The following is a 21,341-nucleotide window of genomic DNA, read 5'->3' on the forward strand; positions in this document are numbered from 1 at the left end:
CCATCCCGGTTGCTGCTCCACCCCTCTGCCGATCCGTGGGCTGCAGACTACCACATGCCTCCCCCAATACATGTGGAGTCGCCAGCTGCTTCTTTTCCCCTGACAGTGAGGAGTTTCGCCAGGGGGACGTAGCGTGTGGGAGGATAACGCTATTCCCCCCAGTTCCCCAACAGAATCCCTGACCAACGCTAGTGCAGCAACCAGGACGCATACCCACATCTGGCTTCACACCTGCAGACACGGCCAATTGTGTCTGTATAGGGATGCCCGACCAAGCAGGAGGTACATGGGGATTCGAACCCACGATCCCCGTGTTGGTAGGCAATGGAAATAGACCGCTATGCTACCCGGACACTCCCCAACAACATTATTTATTTATTTTTGGGATTTTGAGATACTTTATTGATCCCCGTGGGGAAATTACACTCTGCATTTAACCCATGCTAGCTGTGTAGCTAGGAGCAGCGGGCAGCCGTCGCGCAGCGCCCGGGGACCAACTCCAGTTCGTCTTGCCATGACTTGGTCAGGGGCACAGACAGGAGTATTAACCCTAACATGCATGTCTTTTTGATGGTGGCGGAACCGCAGCACCCGGAGAAAACCCACCGCAGACACGGGGAGAACATGCAAACTCCACACAGACGACGACCTGGGATGACCCCCAAGGTTGGACGATCCTGGGGTTCAAACTCAGGACCTTCTTGCTGTGAGGCGACAGCGCTAACCACTGTATATTCTGACCCCTTATCTACTGATGAGCACTGCATGAGGTGGAAGAGGAAAATGGAAATATAGTGCTGGATCTCCAGCTCAATATATGCCCATATGAATCAAAATAAAAGAAATTAAATAAGTATAATGAGCCTTTCTTCTGTCTTCCTCTGACTGATATTGAATTTGACAGACTGACAGATTTAATCAGTGCTCATATCAAATTTGAATTCATTTGTCAGCAAACAGACGCTACTAAATGTACATTGTAATGAAACCCGATTCGAGCTGCCCTGATACACAGTGTATTCACAGACACTGTGACGCTGAGTCAGAGAATTGGGGGGGGGGGGGCTTCCATGTCTGTCTGTTAACAATAGAAGTGAAGCAGACAAAAGTGGTCAAATCTAAAGACAAATGAATGAATGCCCGTTCAATCTCATCCCACCAAAACCTGCTCCAAAAAAACAAAAAAACAAAAAAAACAAAAAAACAAAACAAAACAAAAGAAATTTGACAAATACACACACACACACTGTACAAATACATAGAGAAACATCAGAGGGTAGTCTTACTTGTACTGCTGGTGGTCCTTGGTGCTGCGTGTCTTCGCCATGAAGCGCTCAGCCAGTTTCTCTAGGTTCCTGGAATATTCCATCTCGATCTCCGACTTCTTCCTGAAGAAGTCCTGGAGGTCCTGGAGCAGCTGGACCCTCATCTCTGTCTGCTGGTCCAGACATTTCTGCTGCTCCACGAGCTGGGCCCGGATCTCTGGGGAGACAGAGTGAACACAAACACCCAGGTCAGAATGAAACCACTGGCTGTGTGTGTGTGTGTGTGTGTGTGTGTGTGTGTGTGCGCGCGCGTGAGTGCATGTATATTTTGTATTATCCAGGCCTAACTAATATCAATCTGTGATGAGCAGTGACAGCACAGCACATATTTAATTCAAATAAAGCCAGACAGAACAAGGTGAAATGGCTAAATACAGCTCATTATCTCTTCGTTATGGCTGTGCAAACTGCCGTCTGCAGCAATGTGGCGGTTTCTCCAAGTGCTTCGGGGGGGGGGGGGGGCAAAGCTGGTCTCCAGTGTTTCATTAAGGCTCAGCATACTTCAGGATGAATGGACCCAGATTCTAATTTCATGCAGAGCTACAGCACAGAGCAGGACCACACACACACACACACACACACACACACACACACACACACACACACACACACACACACACACACACACACACACACACACACACACACACAACCAACAAATAGCCAAGCTACCTAAAGAAATCAAAGGGGAGACAATAGGTCCCAAAAAAAACTGTATGCAGAGCGAACTGACTTTGTGGTTTCCTCCGAGAACTCTCACCTCTCCGAAGTCCATTCTTTTAAATATACACATCTGGAAGGACACATGCGATCTTGCAAGTACTGAGGAAAACACACACACACACACACACACACACACACACACACACACACACACACACACACACATAGTTTCTTCAGTGTGGCCTGTCAGGTCAGTGCTTTGTATAATGGATTTCTGCTAATGGAAGTTAGCCGCGGCCAGACATCTTCAGTAGAGGAAACAGATTAATGAGGTGATTTAAAGCTACACAGAAACCAATCAAGTGGGGCACAGCAGAGTCCTACTATCATCATCCATTGTCTCAATCGCTTAAATAACTGTTCCTGCAAGTGTGCATTCAGAAACTCTGTGAGGGGGCATCCGGGTGGTGTGGCGATCTATTCCGTTGCCTACCAAAATGGGGCTCACCGGTTCGAATCCCCGTGTTACCTCTGGTTTGGTCGGGCGTCCCTACAGATCTAATTGGCCGTGTCTGTGGCTGGGAAGCCGGATGTGGGTATGTATCCTGGTAACTGCACTAGCGCCTCCTCTGGTCGGTTGGGGCACCTGTTCAAGGGGGGGAGGGGGAACTGGGGGGGAATAGTGTGATCCTCCCACCTGCTACGTCCCCCTGGCGAAACTCCTCACTGTCAGGCGAAAAGAAGCAGCTGGCGACTCCACATGTATCGGAGGAGGCATGTGGTAGTCTGCAGCCCTCCCTGGATCAGCAGAGGGGGTGGAGCAGCGACTGGGACGGCTCGGAGAGTGGGGTAATTGGCCGGGTACAATTGGCGAGAAAATGGGGGGAAACCCCCCCCCCCAAAAAAAAGAAACTCTCTGTGAAACCTCGCTGTACTCCAGTATTGAAAACATAAAAGACTAGCGAGGCCCCAGCGACTGCTTTTTGGCTTACCAACAACACACAGTGTTTAAGTAGCTGAGCTGTGATGTTTCAGTTGCACAAAACAGAAAAATCTCTTTTATTTTTTAAGTCGAGATTTGCATGCCATTTATATGTTGTCACTGACGTCTGCTCAGTCAAAAGGGGAAAAAATATTGACAGAAGACAGCGTATTTATTCTTGCAAGCGCTGCAGTCTGCAGAAGTCAGGTGCCTTGATTCTGTGTTTCTGTATTAAAGACAGTAACACACTAAGCTGGGACGTGACAACGAGGCATGTCCATTCAAGCTCAGGCCCGGTCTCTTTCTCCGAGCACCTGTGGGTTGAAGCAGCTGAACTGGATGAAGGCTAAAAAGGATTTGGGGAAACCACAACGGTGAAAATGTGCCACTGATCAGAACTTTGAATCTGACCAATTTATGAAAGCCACTTTATTCGACATTGTATTCTTACAATGAATGGCATTTGTTCACTACGTTTAACCCATCCTATTGTATAGCAGCAGTGGGCAGCTGCAGCACCCGGGGACCGACTCCAGCACTTCTCTCCATTGCCTCGCTCAGGGGTACAGACAGGAGTATTAACCCTAACATGCATGTCTTTTTGATGGTGGGAGGAAATTGGAGCACCTGGAGGAAACCCACAGACACGTGGAGAACATGCAAACTCCACACAGAAAGGAACTGTTCGAACCCAGGACCTTCTTGCTGTGAGGCAACAGTGCTAACCCCTGAGCCATCAAGCCATATATATACACTACCGTTCAAAAGTTTGGGATCACCCAAACAATTTTGTGTTTTCCATGAAAAGTCACACTTATTCACCACCATATGTTGTGAAATGAATAGAAAATAGAGTCAAGACATTGACAAGGTTAGAAATAATGATTTGTATTTGAAATAAGATTTTTTTTACATCAAACTTTGCTTTCGTCAAAGAATCCTCCATTTGCAGCAATTACAGCATTGCAGACCTTTGGCATTCTAGCTGTTAATTTGTTGAGGTAATCTGGAGAAATTGCACCCCACGCTTCCAGAAGCAGCTCCCACAAGTTGGATTGGTTGGATGGGCACTTCTTTGAGCAGATTGAGTTTCTGGAGCATCACATTTGTGGGGTCAATTAAACGCTCAAAATGGCCAGAAAAAGAGAACTTTCATCTGAAACTCGACAGTCTATTCTTGTTCTTAGAAATGAAGGCTATTCCATGCGAGAAATTGCTAAGAAATTGAAGATTTCCTACACCGGTGTGTACTACTCCCTTCAGAGGACAGCACAAACAGGCTCTAACCAGAGTAGAAAAAGAAGTGGGAGGCCGCGTTGCACAACTGAGCAAGAAGATAAGTACATTAGAGTCTCTAGTTTGAGAAACAGACGCCTCACAGGTCCCCAACTGGCATCTTCATTAAATAGTACCTGTTAGAGCCTGTTTGTGCTGTCCTCTGAAGGGAGTAGTACACACCGGTGTAGGAAATCTTCAATTTCTTAGCAATTTCTCGCATGGAATAGCCTTCATTTCTAAGAACAAGAATAGACTGTCGAGTTTCAGATGAAAGTTCTCTTTTTCTGGCCATTTTGAGCGTCTAATTGACCCCACAAATGTGATGCTCCAGAAACTCAATCTGCTCAAAGAAGTGCCCATCCAACCAATCCAACTTGTGGGAGCTGCTTCTGGAAGCGTGGGGTGCAATTTCTCCAGATTACCTCAACAAATTAACAGCTAGAATGCCAAAGGTCTGCAATGCTGTAATTGCTGCAAATGGAGGATTCTTTGACGAAAGCAAAGTTTGATGTAAAAAAAATCTTATTTCAAATACAAATCATTATTTCTAACCTTGTCAATGTCTTGACTCTATTTTCTATTCATTTCACAACATATGGTGGTGAATAAGTGTGACTTTTCATGGAAAACACGAAATTGTTTGGGTGATCCCAAACTTTTGAACGGTAGTGTATATATATATATATATATATATATATATATATATATATATATATATATATATATATATAGTGATGGCCTGGTGGCCTGTCCAGGGAGTCTCCCCGCCTGCCGCCCAATGACTGCTGGGATAGGCGCCAGCATCCCCCCCCCCCCCCCCGTGACCCTGAGAGCAGGATAAGCGGTTTGGATCATGGATGAATGGATGAAGTACAGTCAACAATTACAGACAGAGGTGTATGTTTGGTAAGAGAATGAGACTGTAACAAATGTTCGTAAGTTTGTTTTGAGCCTGAGAAGGCTGAAAGCTGTGAGAGAGAGAGAGCGAGAGAGAGAGAGAGAGAGAGAGAGAGAGACAGTTGCCAAGGGGCTTTGCTTCATTCATCAGCATTTAACCCCTCTTACCGTCCTGATAAATTAATGATTTAGGTGAGCGGTGTTAGAAGTACTTAATTGTGCTTTTGCATTCCCAGGGAGTGGTTCTCTCCTGAGGAAATAAACCGTGTGGATAGAGACAGGAAATAATGTAGTGGGTTCAAGATGCTATACCTGAATGTGTGTGTGTGTATCTATCTATCTATCTATCTATCTATCTATCTATATCCAAACCGCTTTATCCTGCTCTCAGGGTTGCTGGAGCCTATCCCAGCAGTCATTGGGTGGCAGGCGGGGAGACACCCTGGACAGGCCACCAGGCCATCACAGGGTCATTGTTTCCATCCCTCTCCATAATGATGTCCCTCACCTTATCCACAAAATCCATAGTGTTCTGAATGTGATGTTCAGTACTGCCTACCAACGGGTTAGGAATAGATGCAAGAAACTTAAGAGATTTTATAGGTCACTGAGTTAACCATACACAATATACACACACACACATACACACACACACACGATTGTGTGTCTAAATGGGTTTATTTAAAGTTCACTAGGCCTTTTGAATAGATGAGTAAAACCCACGAATGCCGTTGCTTCCATTTCCAGCAAGTAGATGAGGAAACGAGGATTAAAACAAAGTTGTCATGGCATTTACACAAAGAAGGTGACTGGATCATTTAACACAATTACATCCATGACTGCACACCAAAAGTCATTAAATCATTCATATTGCAATTCAAACATTGGCCAGTGTAAAACACAGGTGAAGCAAACACCTGTCCAAGACAGCTATAGGTCTGGCGCTTTCCAAAACTACAGACTCGCTCGGTACACTTTTTTTTTTGCTCAACAATCCATCCATCCATTATCCAAACCGCTTATCCTTACTCAGGGTGGCGGGGATGCTGGAGCCTATCCCAGCAGTCATGGGGTCATGGGGCGGCAGGTGGGGAGACACCCTGGACAAGCCGCCAGTCCATCACAGGGCCGACACATTCATACCTAGGGACAATTTAGTAGTACGGCTGATTCACCTGACCTACTGGTACCCTTCTTTCGCAAATCACTCCCAACACTCTTCTCCACCCACTCCACCCTGCCTGTACTCTCTTCTTCACCTCTCTCCTGCACTCCCCGTTACTTTGGACAGTTGACCCAAAGTATTTAAACTCATACGCCTTTGTCCCCTCCACTCCTTGCATCCTCACCATTCCACTGCCCTCCCTCTCATTCACGCATAGGTATTCTGTCTTGCTCCTACTGACTTTCATTCCTCTTCTCTCCAGTCTATACCTCCACCTCTCCAGGCTCTCCTCAACCTTCACCCTACTCTCACTACAGATCACAATGTCATCCGCAAACATCCTACTAAACTCCACAAACTCAACAATGACAAGCGAAATAAACCGAAACACAATCAAACGGGGAGAAATTTGCATAATCCCGTAGGCAAACTTTGGAAGGGAACAGATTATTTTCTGCAGAATCTGATGTCAGGGAACAGACAGCCTAACAGCTCCCTCTGATCTCGTCTCCTTATTGCAAATCTGACAGTTTACCACAAACCGAGGCTACATACACACATGCACACACACAAAAAATTCAAATCAATGCTTATATCGCCCACCAACTGTCCGTCTTCTCTTAATACAAAGTTTCCCTTAAAATGAAAAAATGCTAATGATGGGGTATTTAATATCTACTGCCACACAATACACTTTCATGTCACTGAATGCTACTCTACTATTACAGGGTGCATTCCTTTCATGGTGAGGTCATCTGCATGGTAAACACGTGTGAGGGGCCTCTTTGCTGAGGGATTTGTTTGTGTGTGTGTGTGTGTGTGTGTGTGTGTGTGTGTGTGTGTGTGTGTGTGTGTGTGTGTGTGTGTGTGTGTGTGTGGGGTAGCATTAAAGCCCTCTGTGATCCACTTCAAACTAGGATGGGTGGGGAGTGAGAGCACCTTTGAACTGTTAAGAAGCACTGATGCTATAGGACAGAGAAAATGTCCCCCTCTCTCTCTCTCTCTGCCCCCCCTCTCTCATCCAGAGTGCACAATGGCCACAATCAGATACCTGTTGATCTGAGTGCATTCTGGCGAGTCGATAGGGAGGCTGATGAAACGGTCAGCAACAAAACCAGCTGACTGATGGACATCGGAGCTATGCAAGCCCCAGAATGCACACTGTGTGAATATGGACAATGTTTGGTCTTTGTGGTGATCAGTTTGAACCAAAGCCCTTTTGTTCTGCATTGGATGTTATCCAACTACTTCTTTTGAACGCCACACAACACATAGTTCCCATAACCCCATTCACTGCAGCAAATATGTCCAAAGTCGCAAATCAAATTCACATTTGATTTGCCAGATAGGCCCGTTCTATTGTGAAAGAAGCTGCCTCGTAAGCAAGAGCTGTATAGACACACTGTTGACCTACCGAGAGGAAGGCAGGGCTTTAGTGAAAACAACTCGAGCACATCCAGACAGCCACAGATGGACGTTTTTCCCTATGTGAAAAAATATCACAGGGCTCTGACTTGTTTCCCCTAATTGACTTTGCTACGTACAAGTCTACGTAAAAATTCTCCCTTGGCGTCATTTCTCCGGCTTGTATTTTGCTGTTCAGTTTAAAACCGATCCTCTAAGAGTGCTACAAAAGTCCTCTAAAATTCAATCTCTGTCTACCAGAAGTTATCTGGGACACATCACACCACATCAGGCCCAGTGCTGTACTTCCACATGCAGGGAGGCTCATCAGCAGCACCTGAAATAGCAGCTGGGGCCTGGGGAAGGATGATACGGGAGAATACCCAGCCCCACCATCTGCTTCAGATCTGGGGCTGGGGACTGGGAGAGTTGCCCTAGCTTCATATGGAGGCTGGCTACAGTACAGGATAAATAGCATCAAAGGTAATTACAGAATGGCCCGTCATTCTTGGGCAGAGCACAAGCTTTCAATTACGTCTGGAGTGGGATCGCATTCCGGAGAGATCTGGGTCTCGTGTGTGCCATCATTTTTAAATAACATTCAAATAAGCTATCGAAGCTCTACTTCCATACCAATAATAGTGTAGACCATCAATCACATTTTACCTCTACAATAAACTTTTCTTATCTGCCCTAATTTCTTTCATGGGTAGTTTCACCGAAGCAATTTGAATGGTTAAGGAAGCATGCCTAGGGATGGGTACCAAGAAACAATACTTTTAAGGTACCGGCACCAAAGTGGGAAGTGCCGACCCGACCGATAAGGACTGTTCCAGTGGTTCTTATCATTGGTGCCACATGTTGCATAAAATACATACAGTAGGTAACTGTAGTACAGACCATTAATTTCTGTACAAACTATGTTGCTTTTTGGTGCAATGTACAAGAATACAACCTTGTTAAATTACCGGTAGACGACGTGTGTGTAATAGAGAATGTCTATATGGATTTTTCTCCAGAAAAAGCCTGTTTCAACCAATAATTGCAATGGCTGAAAGCTGTTACTTAGTATTTCAAGCAAATTATTCGGTATGCTGCTGTTATGCATATCATGCTGCTGTTTGGTTGTGACCAACATTTAAAACATTCTGTGTTTCAAATATGACGTAGTGATATTTGGCAGTTACCAACAATAATAAACATTTTTTACACAGTGATTGAAAAAAAAATAATACTGTAAAGTGGCATCATCAAGCACCGGTGTTGATGAAGAGATACTGGTATTAATACATATATCAATAGATTCCTAAAGATACCCGACCCTATGCACACCATTGCTTAGTATACTGATAATTACCATTAACTACCAGGGGTGTAAAAAAATATCGATACACTAGAGTATCGCGATATTATCTTATGTGATACTGTATCGATTCTCAAAACCACTATATCGATCTTTAATTGTTTACATGTGAAGGTTTGTGACAAACATTTTGTGTTGTGTGTAACCTCACGACCGCTAGATAACAGTGTTGTTTGTAATCTATCTTCAGCCATTTGACTCTTCCACTCCAACCCAACAACGTAAACTGAGACAGGAAGTAGCATAAGCACAAAGAACACAGGCCTATGAAATCGCAATATATCCCGATATACTGAATCGTAACCCCTGTACCGTGATACGTATCGTATCGCCAGATACTCTCCAATACACAACCCTATTAACTGATTCTGGCTGCTAGGCTAACCTTGTAATAACCAGTGTAGTTTATCAGAAGACAGTTCAGACAGACGACATGCAGTACACACACGTGACATGTGCTTTCTAACTATCAAATGACTGTTATATTCTTGACCACATAGAAACACCCTCTTTAAAGGTTGTAGAGCCAGTTTCTATTCTGTCCTTCTTTCAATACATCAATTGTACCCAAGAGAAGATTCCTATGTGTGCAGGAAGGAGTGGAAAAAGATGAGGAATATGCACTTCAGACAGCTGAGCCATCAACAATGTTCAACAGTTTCCAACACATGTTTAGGAACTAATGAAGCCCGAATGTGAAAAACTCTCTTTATGGGTAATTGTTCAAGTCCAGCTGTAAAAGATCACTTGTGAAGGCTCCCTGAACCCCCCAGCGTTCAACCTCCCATCCTCTATCGCTCTACCTTAGCCCGCAGCCCTAATGAAAGGCAGATGTATTTGAGGCAATGTCATACGGGGCGAGTGATTTCTACCAGTCCTTTTCTGCCAGGCGGCCACTGAACGCTCCATCACCCACGCAGCCTGCCATGCCTATGACCAGAACCAGACTGGAAGAGGTGTGTGCCGTTCACAGTTTGACTCATTATGGCGCGTACGATATGGACCAAGGCTTTGAAAGGTGCTCCTCATGCAACCTGGAGCGCTTGATGTCGTTCCAGATTAGTTCAGTCAGAAAGTTTTGCTAGCTAAAACATGTCCGTGGGTTGACTTCACAGTTAACGCTACAGTCCTGAACATCATTTTTGTTTAATTCACTGACATCTATGTTAATACAGGTAAACTAATTGGTGTTTGATCCCCATCAGATCCCAGCAATAGGTACAATGGAGATAGTTACAAGCTCTGTTATGTCAGCATCTTCCACATCACCAAAGGGGGGGGGCATAGTTAAATGCTTGTAACCATGATTTTAGTTAGTGATGTTGCAGCATCTACTGCCAATGCTGTTTTATGAACTTGGTGTGCCATATCTGCTTGTTAGCCACAACAATTGAGCTTTTTCTTTAAGTCTGACGCCACCCGTCTTATTTGTCATCATTTGGCTGCTGTGGTGAAAACGGAAAATGCGACATGGTTTTTTTTCTGAGAGATTTACACCCAACGGTAAGCATTTAAATGTTTCTGCCGCTATACCAGTGTTCATCGTACCCTTCGAAAAATTTCAACAGTGGTTTACGGAGAGTGTCTCCAACAAGGGTAAAGATGCCAATTAGTATTATGTAACCTGACTTCATGGTCCGGATGGATAATACTATATCTATCAACAGAGAAAAATCCCACATGTCATCTTAAGGCCATTGACATTTTCTGGAATATGGCAAAAAAATGCAAACATTTAGGGCCTCTCAAAGTGTCATTAACAGTAATGACGTGCAAACAGCATGTGTCTCTGTAATTTCAATGATGAAATCACATACATTACAAAACATCCCTTCACACACACTTGGAAGCAAATGAAGGAACGCCTGTGTTGCTTCTTCATGACATCACTGGGAACACCACGAGATCATGTGCTTGGTATGTCGGACATTGTTGTGATCGCTCTCTCTCTCTATGTGTGTGTGTGTGTGTGTGTGTGTGTGTGTGGCTCTGTCTGAGGGAACATGTCAACTGATTCCAATGTGGCTTCCATCTGAGAAGACACAACAAGACTGAGGGCATAAGCATCTTTACACTGGTTAACGGGCTGCTTTGCATATACCCCAATGGCTAATGAGGATTTCTGGCTGAAGAAATAAAGGTACATCATTTAACAGCAACAAATGTCATTTTGAGGGGGTAAATAAAGTTGACAGCTGCATGAACTGATTTTCTTTTTTCTCTGGACAGGAGAAATAGGTTGAACACAGCCTCTCTGATCAGATACTACACTGTCACAATGAGTCATAAGACACTACTGGGAAGTATTTTCATTAAAAAAAATAAAAAAGGCGTCCGGGTAGGGTAGCAGTGTATTCCATTGCCTACCAACATGGAGATCGGCAGTTCGAATCCCCGTGTTACCTCCGGCTTGGTCGGGTGTCCCTACAGACACTATTGTGTGTGCGGGTGGGAAGCCGGATGTGGGTATGTGCCCTGGTCGCTGCACTAGCACCTCCTCTGGTCAGTCGGTGTGCCTGCTGGGGGGGGGGGAACTGGGGGGAATAGCGTGATCCTCCCACGCGCGCCGTCTCCCTGGTGAAACCCCTCACTGTCAGGTGAAAAGAAGCGGCTGGCGACTCCACATGTATCGGAGGAGGCATGTGGTAGTCTGCAGCCCTCCCCGGATTGGCAGAGGGGGTGGCACATTACCAGGACGGCCCGGAAGAGTGGGGTAATTGGCCAGATACAATTTGGGAGAAAAGGGGGGGGGGGTCAAAAAAAAAAGAAAGAAAAGAAAACACGAGCAATATGTGACCTGTAACATCATCTATCCGACATGTTAGCAGTTTCCGGAACGGCGGGGAGAATTCCAGTGGAAGCAGGCTGGTGTGATGTGGAGAATGCTTGTTAAAGCACAAACCGGAGGAGAGACTTGACCTTGCTTCCCTGCTTCATTCATACAAAGCGAGCTGAACAAATGTCCTTTGGGATGCTTTAATGAATGATTAGGAGTATGGCGCCACACTGATTTTTTTTTTTTTTTTTTTTACAATTCTCAGGACAAACACAAATAGGAGATGGATGAACAATATTTTGAGAGACAGAAATGGTAAATTCAATCTAAGTTTAGATGCAAAAAAAATTACTTCATTCTGAGAAAAGCCAGATAATACAGTCACATGCTTTACGACCGCAAGTGACCAGATGAACCAGGCAAAAGTAACTTTGAAGAAGTTGTTGCTCGGCAACATGCCAGTAAAGTTTCAGTCTGCTCTGTCAGGGAAAAAAAAAAGCCACCACTTAGTTTTTTTTACTACTTCAGCCACATCCTTACCACCGGGGAGACGTGGGCCATCAACCGCCATCAGCCTGTCACTGTTGCTTGGCTAACACCCATACTGATGCCCTCGCTCAAACAGGGAGGTAAACAAACAAATACAAATGCTCACAAAGATATACTGGGGGGGGGGGGGCACACAATGTACTCAAAGACTTACAAAGACACACATGCATCCCGCACATTACTAAGCATCCATCCATCCATCCATTATCCGAAGCGCTTATCCTACTCTCAGGGTCACGGGGATACTGGAGCCTATCCCAGCAGTCATTGGGCGGCAGGTGGGAAGACACCCTGGACAGGCTGCCAGGCCATCACACAGGGCCGACACACACACACACACACACACACACACACACACACACACACACACACACACACACACACACACACATTCATACCTAGGGACAATTTAGTATGGCCGATTCACCTGACCTACATGTCTTTGGACTGTGGGAGGAAACCCACGCAGACACGGGGAGAACATGCCAACTCCACACAGAGGATGACCTAGGACGACCCCCAAGGTTGGACTACCCCGGGGCTCGAACCCAGGACCTTCTTGCTGTGAGGCGACTGCGCTAACCACTGCGCCACCGTGCCGCCCTCATCCATTTATCCATTATCCAAACCGCTTATCCTGCTCTCAGGGTCACGGGGATGCTGGAGCCTATCCCAGCAGTCACTGGGCGGCAGGCAGAGAGACACCCTGGACAGGCCACCAGGCCATCACAGGGCCCATTACTAAGCAGCATTAGAGAAACAGAGGCGAACAGTATATGGAAAAATAAATATATAAATAACAAAAAGACAATACATACATGATACACACAAGGGAAATGCGACTCCGGCGGTTGCATTTTCAGGTCTTGGGTTATTGCTTGTGCCCACAAACACCGTGGGCGGCAGACTCCCAGAGCCGAGATTCCTCCCTGGGTGTTAGTTTTTATAGTCCGACTCAGAAACAGCTCAGCCATGGTGACTACCTGCAGTTATTGTATGACTACATGTAATACACACACGCACACACACAAGCACGCACAAACATACAGACACACGCTAGTGTGAAAGAGCAAAACACGCTCTATCCCGGCAAAATGGCCACGCTGGTTACTCATCATAACCGGGCAAATTAGTTATTTCTGGCAGTGTGATCTGACAAAACCAACAATCACCATCATCTGCGCTGATCTGAATAATAATTCAAGTATGTAATTTAAAAAAAATAAAAAATAAAACGGAAATGTTATAATCTCCCACACTTGTTTTGCGAACTGGAACCATATGGACGAGGCCAGGTTTGCCGGGGCTGCAGACAAGAGCTCAACAGCAGGCAGGAGAGCATCAATCACCGCTGTCAGTAGTGTCCTGTAAAGACCACTGTCGGGATCCTAACCAAATACGACAGCGGGTCTCTTGAAACTGAATGGTGGGAGAAGTAAGCACGGTTTAGGACTAAAGCTGTTTACTCAGCTGCCGAGTGATATCCAGTTATTCTGTTTGATCTGGACACCGGTCTGCTGTTTTGGTTACTTAGACAGTCAGAGGGAGCATGGGTGTGTGTGTGTGTGGGTGTGTGTGTGTGTCTGTATAACTGTGTGCATTCAACTTGTATTGATGTTTATGTGTATGTGTATTCATATAAGAGATAAAGAGATGAGGGAGGGTGACTATTATGCAACTATTTCTTCTGAGGAAGATAAGAAAATAAATGTGTAAGATGGGTAACATTAGCTATGTTTACATCAAGCTATGTATGTATGTATGGCTGGATGTATGTATGTATGTATGTATGTATGTATGTATGTGTGTATGTATGGCTGGATGTATGTATGTATGTCTGAATGTGTGTTTGTATGTATGGCTGGATTTATGTTTGTATGGCTGGATGTATGGCTGGACGTATGTATGTATGTATGTATGTATGGCTGAATGTATGTTTGTATGTATGCATGCAAGTATGTTTGTATGCACTGTATGCCAGTTTTGGAGAAGCAAATAAGAATTAATAAAACACAAAAGCTATGTATACATTTGGGCGTCCGGGTAGCAGCGGTCTATTCTGTTGTCTACCAACACAGAGATCGCTGGTTCAAATCCCCGTGTTGCCTCTGGCTTGGTTGGGCGTCCCTACAGATACAATTGGCCATGTCTGCGGGTGTGAAGCCAGATGTGAGTATGTGTTGTGGTCGGTGCACTAGCGCCTCCTCTGGTCGGTTGGGGCACCTGTTCGGGGGGAGGGGGAACTGGGGGGAATAGCGTGGTCTTCCCACGTGCTACGTCCCCCTGGTGAAACTCCTCACTGTCAGGTGAAAAGAAGCGGCTGGTGACTCCACATGTATCAGAGAGGAGGTATGTGGTAGTCTGCAGCCCTCCCCGGATCGGCAGAGGAGCAGCGACTGGGACGGCTCAGAAGAGTGGGGTAATTCGCCAGATACAATTGGGGAGAAAAAAGGAACCCCCCCCCCCGAATAAAAGAAAAAAAGAAACGTTTCCATTTATAACGTATTACTTTACTTGGATCTGCTTTAGCAATGTTTTTCTTTTCTTTTGACAGTCAAACCAATCAAGCATCTTCTCCAAATGATAAGAGACAAGAGTTAGGGGGAAGGGGCAGAGCGAGCACGCACACACACACACGCGCGCACGGCTGACCGTGCACCTGTGTGGAGTAGAGTACATTATAATGCTGGCGTGCGCACAACACTGCTGACACAGTTCCTGTGGGGGAGATGGATCAAATTGACAGCCCTGTTCACTCTTGTCCTGGATCCCCCACCTCTGTTCCATCCTCACCCCGAGTCCTCCTCGCTTGTTTCACTGGCCCCGGTTTACCACCCACCTCCCCTCAGTGCACAATGGACAGCTTGGTCTCAAGGCTGGTCTGTCTTGTGAGTGCTCGTGGACAGTACTCTGAGAGCTGCCAGGGCCCAGCGCTTCTCCCTTGTTTCCCTCAGCGGTCTGCCAGTTTGATGTCAGCCACTCAGTTCGTCTGTCTCAATTACCCGTTTAAACGTATTGAGTTTCTATGGTCTCTCTCTCTCTCTCTCTCTCTCTCTCTCTCTCTCTCTCTCTCTCTCTCTCTCTCTAATAGCGTTTTTTTTCCAAAACTGTATGTGTATATATATATATATATATATATATATATATATATATATATATATATATATACAAAGCAGCTGATGAGTGCACGATGCACGAAACAGGCCTGTACTGCAATGCATTAAAACTTTTTTTCCTGTATCTGTGTTGATATTCCGCTCCTCATTAATTGAGCACTTATAACACCATTGATGGTTTTGGAAAAAAACGCTTTATGTGTATATATACTACAAAATGCGGATGTTACACTTTTTTATGAAGAAAATGTAATAATTTGGTGCATTATGTAATAAACCATCAAAATTTATGTCTTGATTTGAAAAAAACGTGGCGTTATTACATAATGATGTGAAAATTTATTACATTATTACATAATGCGGCGTTATTACATAATGTGGCGCTACATGTATATATATATATATATATCGTCTATCCTTCTGTTTTTCTACATCCCTTCACTATGTGTCCATTTATCTAGTGCCATTAAAACTAGGGCTGCGCGATAATTCATTAATAGCGTTTATCATGTCGGGGTAGCATAGCAATCTATTCTGTTGCCTACCAACACGGGGCTCGCCGGTTCGAATCCCTGCGTTACCTCGGGCTTGGTCGGGTGTCCCCATAGACACAATTGGCCGTGTCTGCGGGTGGGAAGCCAGATGTGCGTATGTGTCCTGGTCGCTGCACTAGCGCCTCCTCTAGTCATTCGGGGTGCCTGTTCAGGAGGGAGAGGGAACTGGGGGGGGGGGGTAGCATGATCCTCCCACGCGCTATGTCCCCCTGAAGAAACTCCTGTCAGGTGAAAAGAAGCAGCTGGCGACTACACGTGACGTGTCGGGGGAAGCATGTGGTAGTCTGCAGCCCTTCCCGGATCGGCAGTAGTCTAGTCAGTTAAGGCAAAATGGCTGCAAAAAGTCATTCACATTTGAGCCTATGTTTTTCTGTTAATTTAGAGTCCAATAAAGAAAAAAATGCAAGGAGCCCAAAATTTTAGGTGGGGGAAGTCTCTGAAATGGCCACGCCCACTTTTTAGGCCTGGAAATCAGTATCTCGGCTCCTGAATGTCGCAGAGAGCTGATCATGGGCTCAAAAGAAGCAGAAGCACCACATTTATATAAGCATTATGAACAAACATATACCCCAAAACCTTTACTTTTTCAGATAATTTAAGAAAACTAATTTTTACTGGTCACGTTTCACGTATCAGCTCCTGAAGGTTGTAACAAGCTATATTTGACATGAATCTCATTCGCTGCCTATGTTATAAAGCATGAAGCACAATACACACACGAATCATGAGTTTAGAAAATATCTTAGTTGTCTTCAGCTCCATGTCATGAGAATAGCAGGATCATACACAAGATATCTTAACCCAGGCCAGGTTGCAGTGGATGGATCCGATCAGCCCCTTTATGCCATCAAGAAGATGATACAGTGGGCCATGGGGGAAGAGTTTTCTCATTCATACTTCGCGTTCATGGGTGGGCTGCACCTTGAGAAGGTTTCTCTTGTCTGTGTTGGGCAGTTCATAAAAGGAACTGGCCTTGATACCATCTTAACCTCAGCTAATCTGAATATCACAGGTCTGACAACTGCTGTCTGCGATGTGAATTCCATAAAGAAGGCTAGATACTGTATTCAACTCCTGGCTGTGGTGCTGGCCAAGAAGAGAGATGAAGCATTTCAGGCAAAACGTCTAGAGGACAACAGTTTGACTTGGAGTAACTGGGTGGCCAATGAAAACAGCCCCATGTTTCACTACTGGAACAATGTTGTTGACACAATCAAGAAGGTTCTTATCTTCATAAGATCCTTTCGAGAGGCAAACTTCATCATGATGATCAGTGCACTTGAGCAGCTCATTCCTCTTTTCTTTGCACTTGATCATACACACTATGCCAGATGGGCATCAGTGTTTCTTCAGGATCTCAAAGAGCTCAAATGGAGACACCCATACTTGTTCAAGGAATTTCTTTCAGGCTCTTTCACAGTAAACACCAGAGACAACCCATTCTCAAAGATTGCATGTGATCAAAAGCAGGAACATAACATAAAGGTCATCAAGTCTGACACTGGATATGTCGATATCATCAATCGGGAAGATCAAGAGTTCTTCAGGAAACTCGAACTTGCGCTACCCGAAATCCAGCGCTACCTAGATGAGGTCGAAGGTCAAGATCCATCACACGGGCACAAAGAAATGCTGGATTCCTTCAAGGAAACATTTTCAAGCCACACACTCAAGGTGTACCAGGGTATCCTTACCAACCCGTTCGATGAAGCTCAGTTCATGAGGTTGAACTCATCCATTCCCTTCCCAGATGTCATAAGTAAAGACTCCAGTTTTGTCTTTACAGTCGGCAAAACTCAGCATGACCAGTTTGTGCAGGAGCGAATTGTATTAAGTAAGAAGGATGTCAATGCAACCATCTCACGAAATGCCCTGAAACTCCCAAGTTCATGTGCAAAAGTCCAACTCGCTAGCCCTGCAATCAAGCCACCCAAAGGAACCTTTGCAAAGCTGAAGGAGGCCTGCAGATCAAGAGAAGAAGAGACAAGGAAGTTATTTGGTGGTGAATTCACAGGTGAAACTAATTGATATAAAGTCAGTTATTCAAATATTTTAGATGTTACTTAAGTCTTACCAGATTTTTAATACAGTGATATTCATTGATTCAATTTCACATTCAAGTTAATTGATTTGACAGTAAGCCCAAGAGTCACACTTAGCTTAACTATTCATTTCAATTTCAGGTTTACCCGACGCCTTGTCAACAAAGGATGGAGATATTTATCATAGCCAAAAGTCTCAAATTCTTAAGGACATCGGTGTACAAGTTCAATCTACATCCTCAGAAGGACTTGTGATAGATTTGTCTGTGCAAGTACGAATCATGGCAAAGTCTCTCACCAAAGGCATGACATTCCAAGACTTTGTAATCAAAGTGTTGAACAGCATTGCCAGGATCGGTCATGAGAAGAAAGCCAATCGTATTGACATTGTGGCTGACCTCTACCAGAATATGAGTATCAAGACTGCGACTAGGAAGAACCGGGGATCAGCAGGTAGTTCACAGATGGCTTTCAGTGAGAATGACACCATGCCAGAATCTAAGCAATTCTTTGAAGCTTTTCTGTCTAATGTAGACAACAAAGTAGCCCTGAATCTAATGTTCGCCAGGATTGCTAAGGCACAAGCGTGGAACTGGGACAAGGAGTTCAGCATCACCTACGGCAGAAAGGTGCTTGCAAACTTCGGCGAAAGCTTCGCGATCCAGCTTTATGACAGCATAGATATGCTTGAGGAGGCTGACAACCGCATCGTTTGCCATGTGATGCACATGCTAAACAAGGGGATCAAGTCAGTTACAGTTAGAACAGTCGACTCCGATGTGGTAGTCATCCTACTAGGGTTCACTACACAGTTCCTATCAGTATGTAATGACTTGCAACTTATAGTTGACTTTGCAGTTCCTGGCAAACGCCAATTCTACTCAATCACAGAAGCACACAAGAAGCTTGGTGGAGATGTGGCCGATGCCATGCCTGTGTTCCATTCTTTTAGTGGCTGTGATTCTGTGAGCGCCTTCTTTGGCCACTCAAAGACTGCTCAATACAAAGCCTGGATAAACCACAGTAAGTCCACAGAACTCACTGCTGCTTTGAGAGGACTAAGTTGCTGCCCTAGTATCGAGACAGTTAAGGAAAGCATGGAAGTTATTGAGCCCTGGGTAATGAGCTGGTACAACAAGACTGGACTGTACAACTGTGTCAGTATAGATGAGCTCAGATTCCAGCTGTTCAAGCACTCAGTTAATGATGAGCTGAGAGACCTACCCCCAAGTCAGGATGCGCTTCTACAGCATCTGTTGAGAGCTACATTCCAGGCAGGATGGCTGTGGGGAAACAGCCTGCTACAACTCCCTTGTCCCCCTGTCATTGAATGGGGTTGGACTACCGAAGGAGAGGAACTCTTCGTCAAGTGGAGCACAGTTTCCACAAGAGATACATTGTCTCAAGTAACAGGGGTGTGTAGTTGCAGATCTAATAAGTGTACCTCATGTTCTTGTGCTGGCAGAGGGATGAAATGTCTCATTTATTGCAAGTGCCTCAGCAAGTGTTTGAATCCAGTCTGATGGGATGTGTGAGGTTAAAATAAAGATTTTTTTGGACCTCACATGGTTTGCTTTGTTTCTTTGGTGGTTACTGGGTTCCTCCTCTTATAACAAAGAGTCAACTTGAATACTAGCACTCCATGAGTAGATGTAACACTTTTACTCAAACAAACTGTATAGCCTTCTTGCACAGATTTGGCTAAAGTTGATTGCATGCTGCTGATCAATTCAATGGAAAAAAGAACATGTTCATGAATAGCTCAAAACGTGAAGGTTTTAGGGCATACAGTATATTTGTTCAGAGCACTAATATAAATAGTTATTTCCACATCTTTTGAGCCCAATATCAACTCGGGGCAACCTCCGAGAGCTGAGCCTGAGATATAGTCCCAGGGCTAAAAAGTGGGCGTGGCCATGTATGTGACCAGTGAAAATTAGTTTTTTGTAAATACCTGAAAAAGTAAAGGTTTTGGGGTATATGTTTGTTCATAATGCTTATATAAATGTGGTGCTTCTGCTTCTTTTGAGCCCATGATCAGCTCTCTGCGACATTCAGGAGCCGAGATACTGATTTCCAGGCCTAAAAAGTGGGCGTGGCCATTTCAGAGACTTCCCCCACCTAAAATTTTGGGCTCCTTGCATTTTTTTCTTTATTGGACCCTAAATTAACAGAAAAACATTGGCTCAAATGTGAATGACTTTTTGCAGCCTTGACCCCATATTTGCCCTTAACTGACCAGACTACAGAGGGGGTGGAACAGCGACCAGGATGGCTCGGAAAATAGGCTAATTGGCCAAGTACAATTGGGGAAAAAAGGGGCGGGGAGTGTGTGTGTGTGGCATTTATTATCCTTTAATGGTATTGTATCAAGATTAAATTCGGATGCTGTGATTACATGATGCACAATTTAAATCATAACGAGAATCTGTTACCAACATTTTCTCACAAAGAGAGAATATATATATATATATATATATATATATATAAAATATATATATGTTTTTAAAAAAAAATTATTTCTAGTTTTTCCTCTTATCCCACTCGATTAACCCAATGGCATATGGCCGGAACTCTTGTCAAATAACTCCCCTGACTCAGGTTTCCACAGGAAGGAGATAGTCGTAACACCAGCTTCCTTCAAACTCGTTACGGCTGCTCTCGCCATTTTACATGCTGAAGCCTCGCATGGATTGTATTACCTTCGGGCCACGAAGGAGACGTAGGGAGAATGCTTTCCGTTGCTTGGCTGCAGGCGCCCGGATGGGCAAGAGGGGTCGCTGGAGAACGACGAGTCCCCGAACACGACACTGACCTACACCCACTATCCCTCGGGTAAGGGTGGCCTAATGAATGCCTTACCCCGTGGAGGCTCTGGCCATGACCGGTTATGGCGAGTCTGGGATACGAACCTCCCAGCCACATGACGAGCGGACTGCAAGAACGGCGGTTTATTCCGTTTGGCCATCAGAGCAGCGAGAGGTCTGATACATTTAAGGAAGTATTGATATTATATTTTGTTACCAAACAGTTCAATCTAATGAACTTAAGATGGATTCTTGGATATATGTTTTAGCATATGGAAGCAGATAACATGATATATATCAATATAAAATGCCATATCATTATCATAATATTTCCTGTATAGCCCAGCACTAACTGAAAGTATCTGCTTTCCTTTGCCATGTTTATGTCTGCATCTTATGTCTGTCCGATAGCATCTTTGT

At 44.7% G+C, this 21,341-nt stretch overlaps 1 protein-coding gene across 2 annotated transcripts in view; it reads right to left on the minus strand.

The window, feature by feature from the left end:
* srgap1a (SLIT-ROBO Rho GTPase activating protein 1a) overlaps positions 1–21,341 on the minus strand; it is a 165,474-nt gene that overhangs the window by 107,860 nt on the left and 36,273 nt on the right. For both annotated transcript variants that reach the window (XM_056281221.1, XM_056281220.1), the window contains exon 2: positions 1,287–1,482. In XM_056281221.1, the coding sequence (XP_056137196.1) occupies positions 1,287–1,482 (196 nt within the window). The remainder of the gene's footprint in view (positions 1–1,286; positions 1,483–21,341) is intronic.

Source organism: Lampris incognitus, chromosome 6, assembly GCF_029633865.1.
Source record: "Lampris incognitus isolate fLamInc1 chromosome 6, fLamInc1.hap2, whole genome shotgun sequence".
Taxonomy (NCBI): Eukaryota; Metazoa; Chordata; class Actinopteri; order Lampriformes; family Lampridae; genus Lampris; species Lampris incognitus.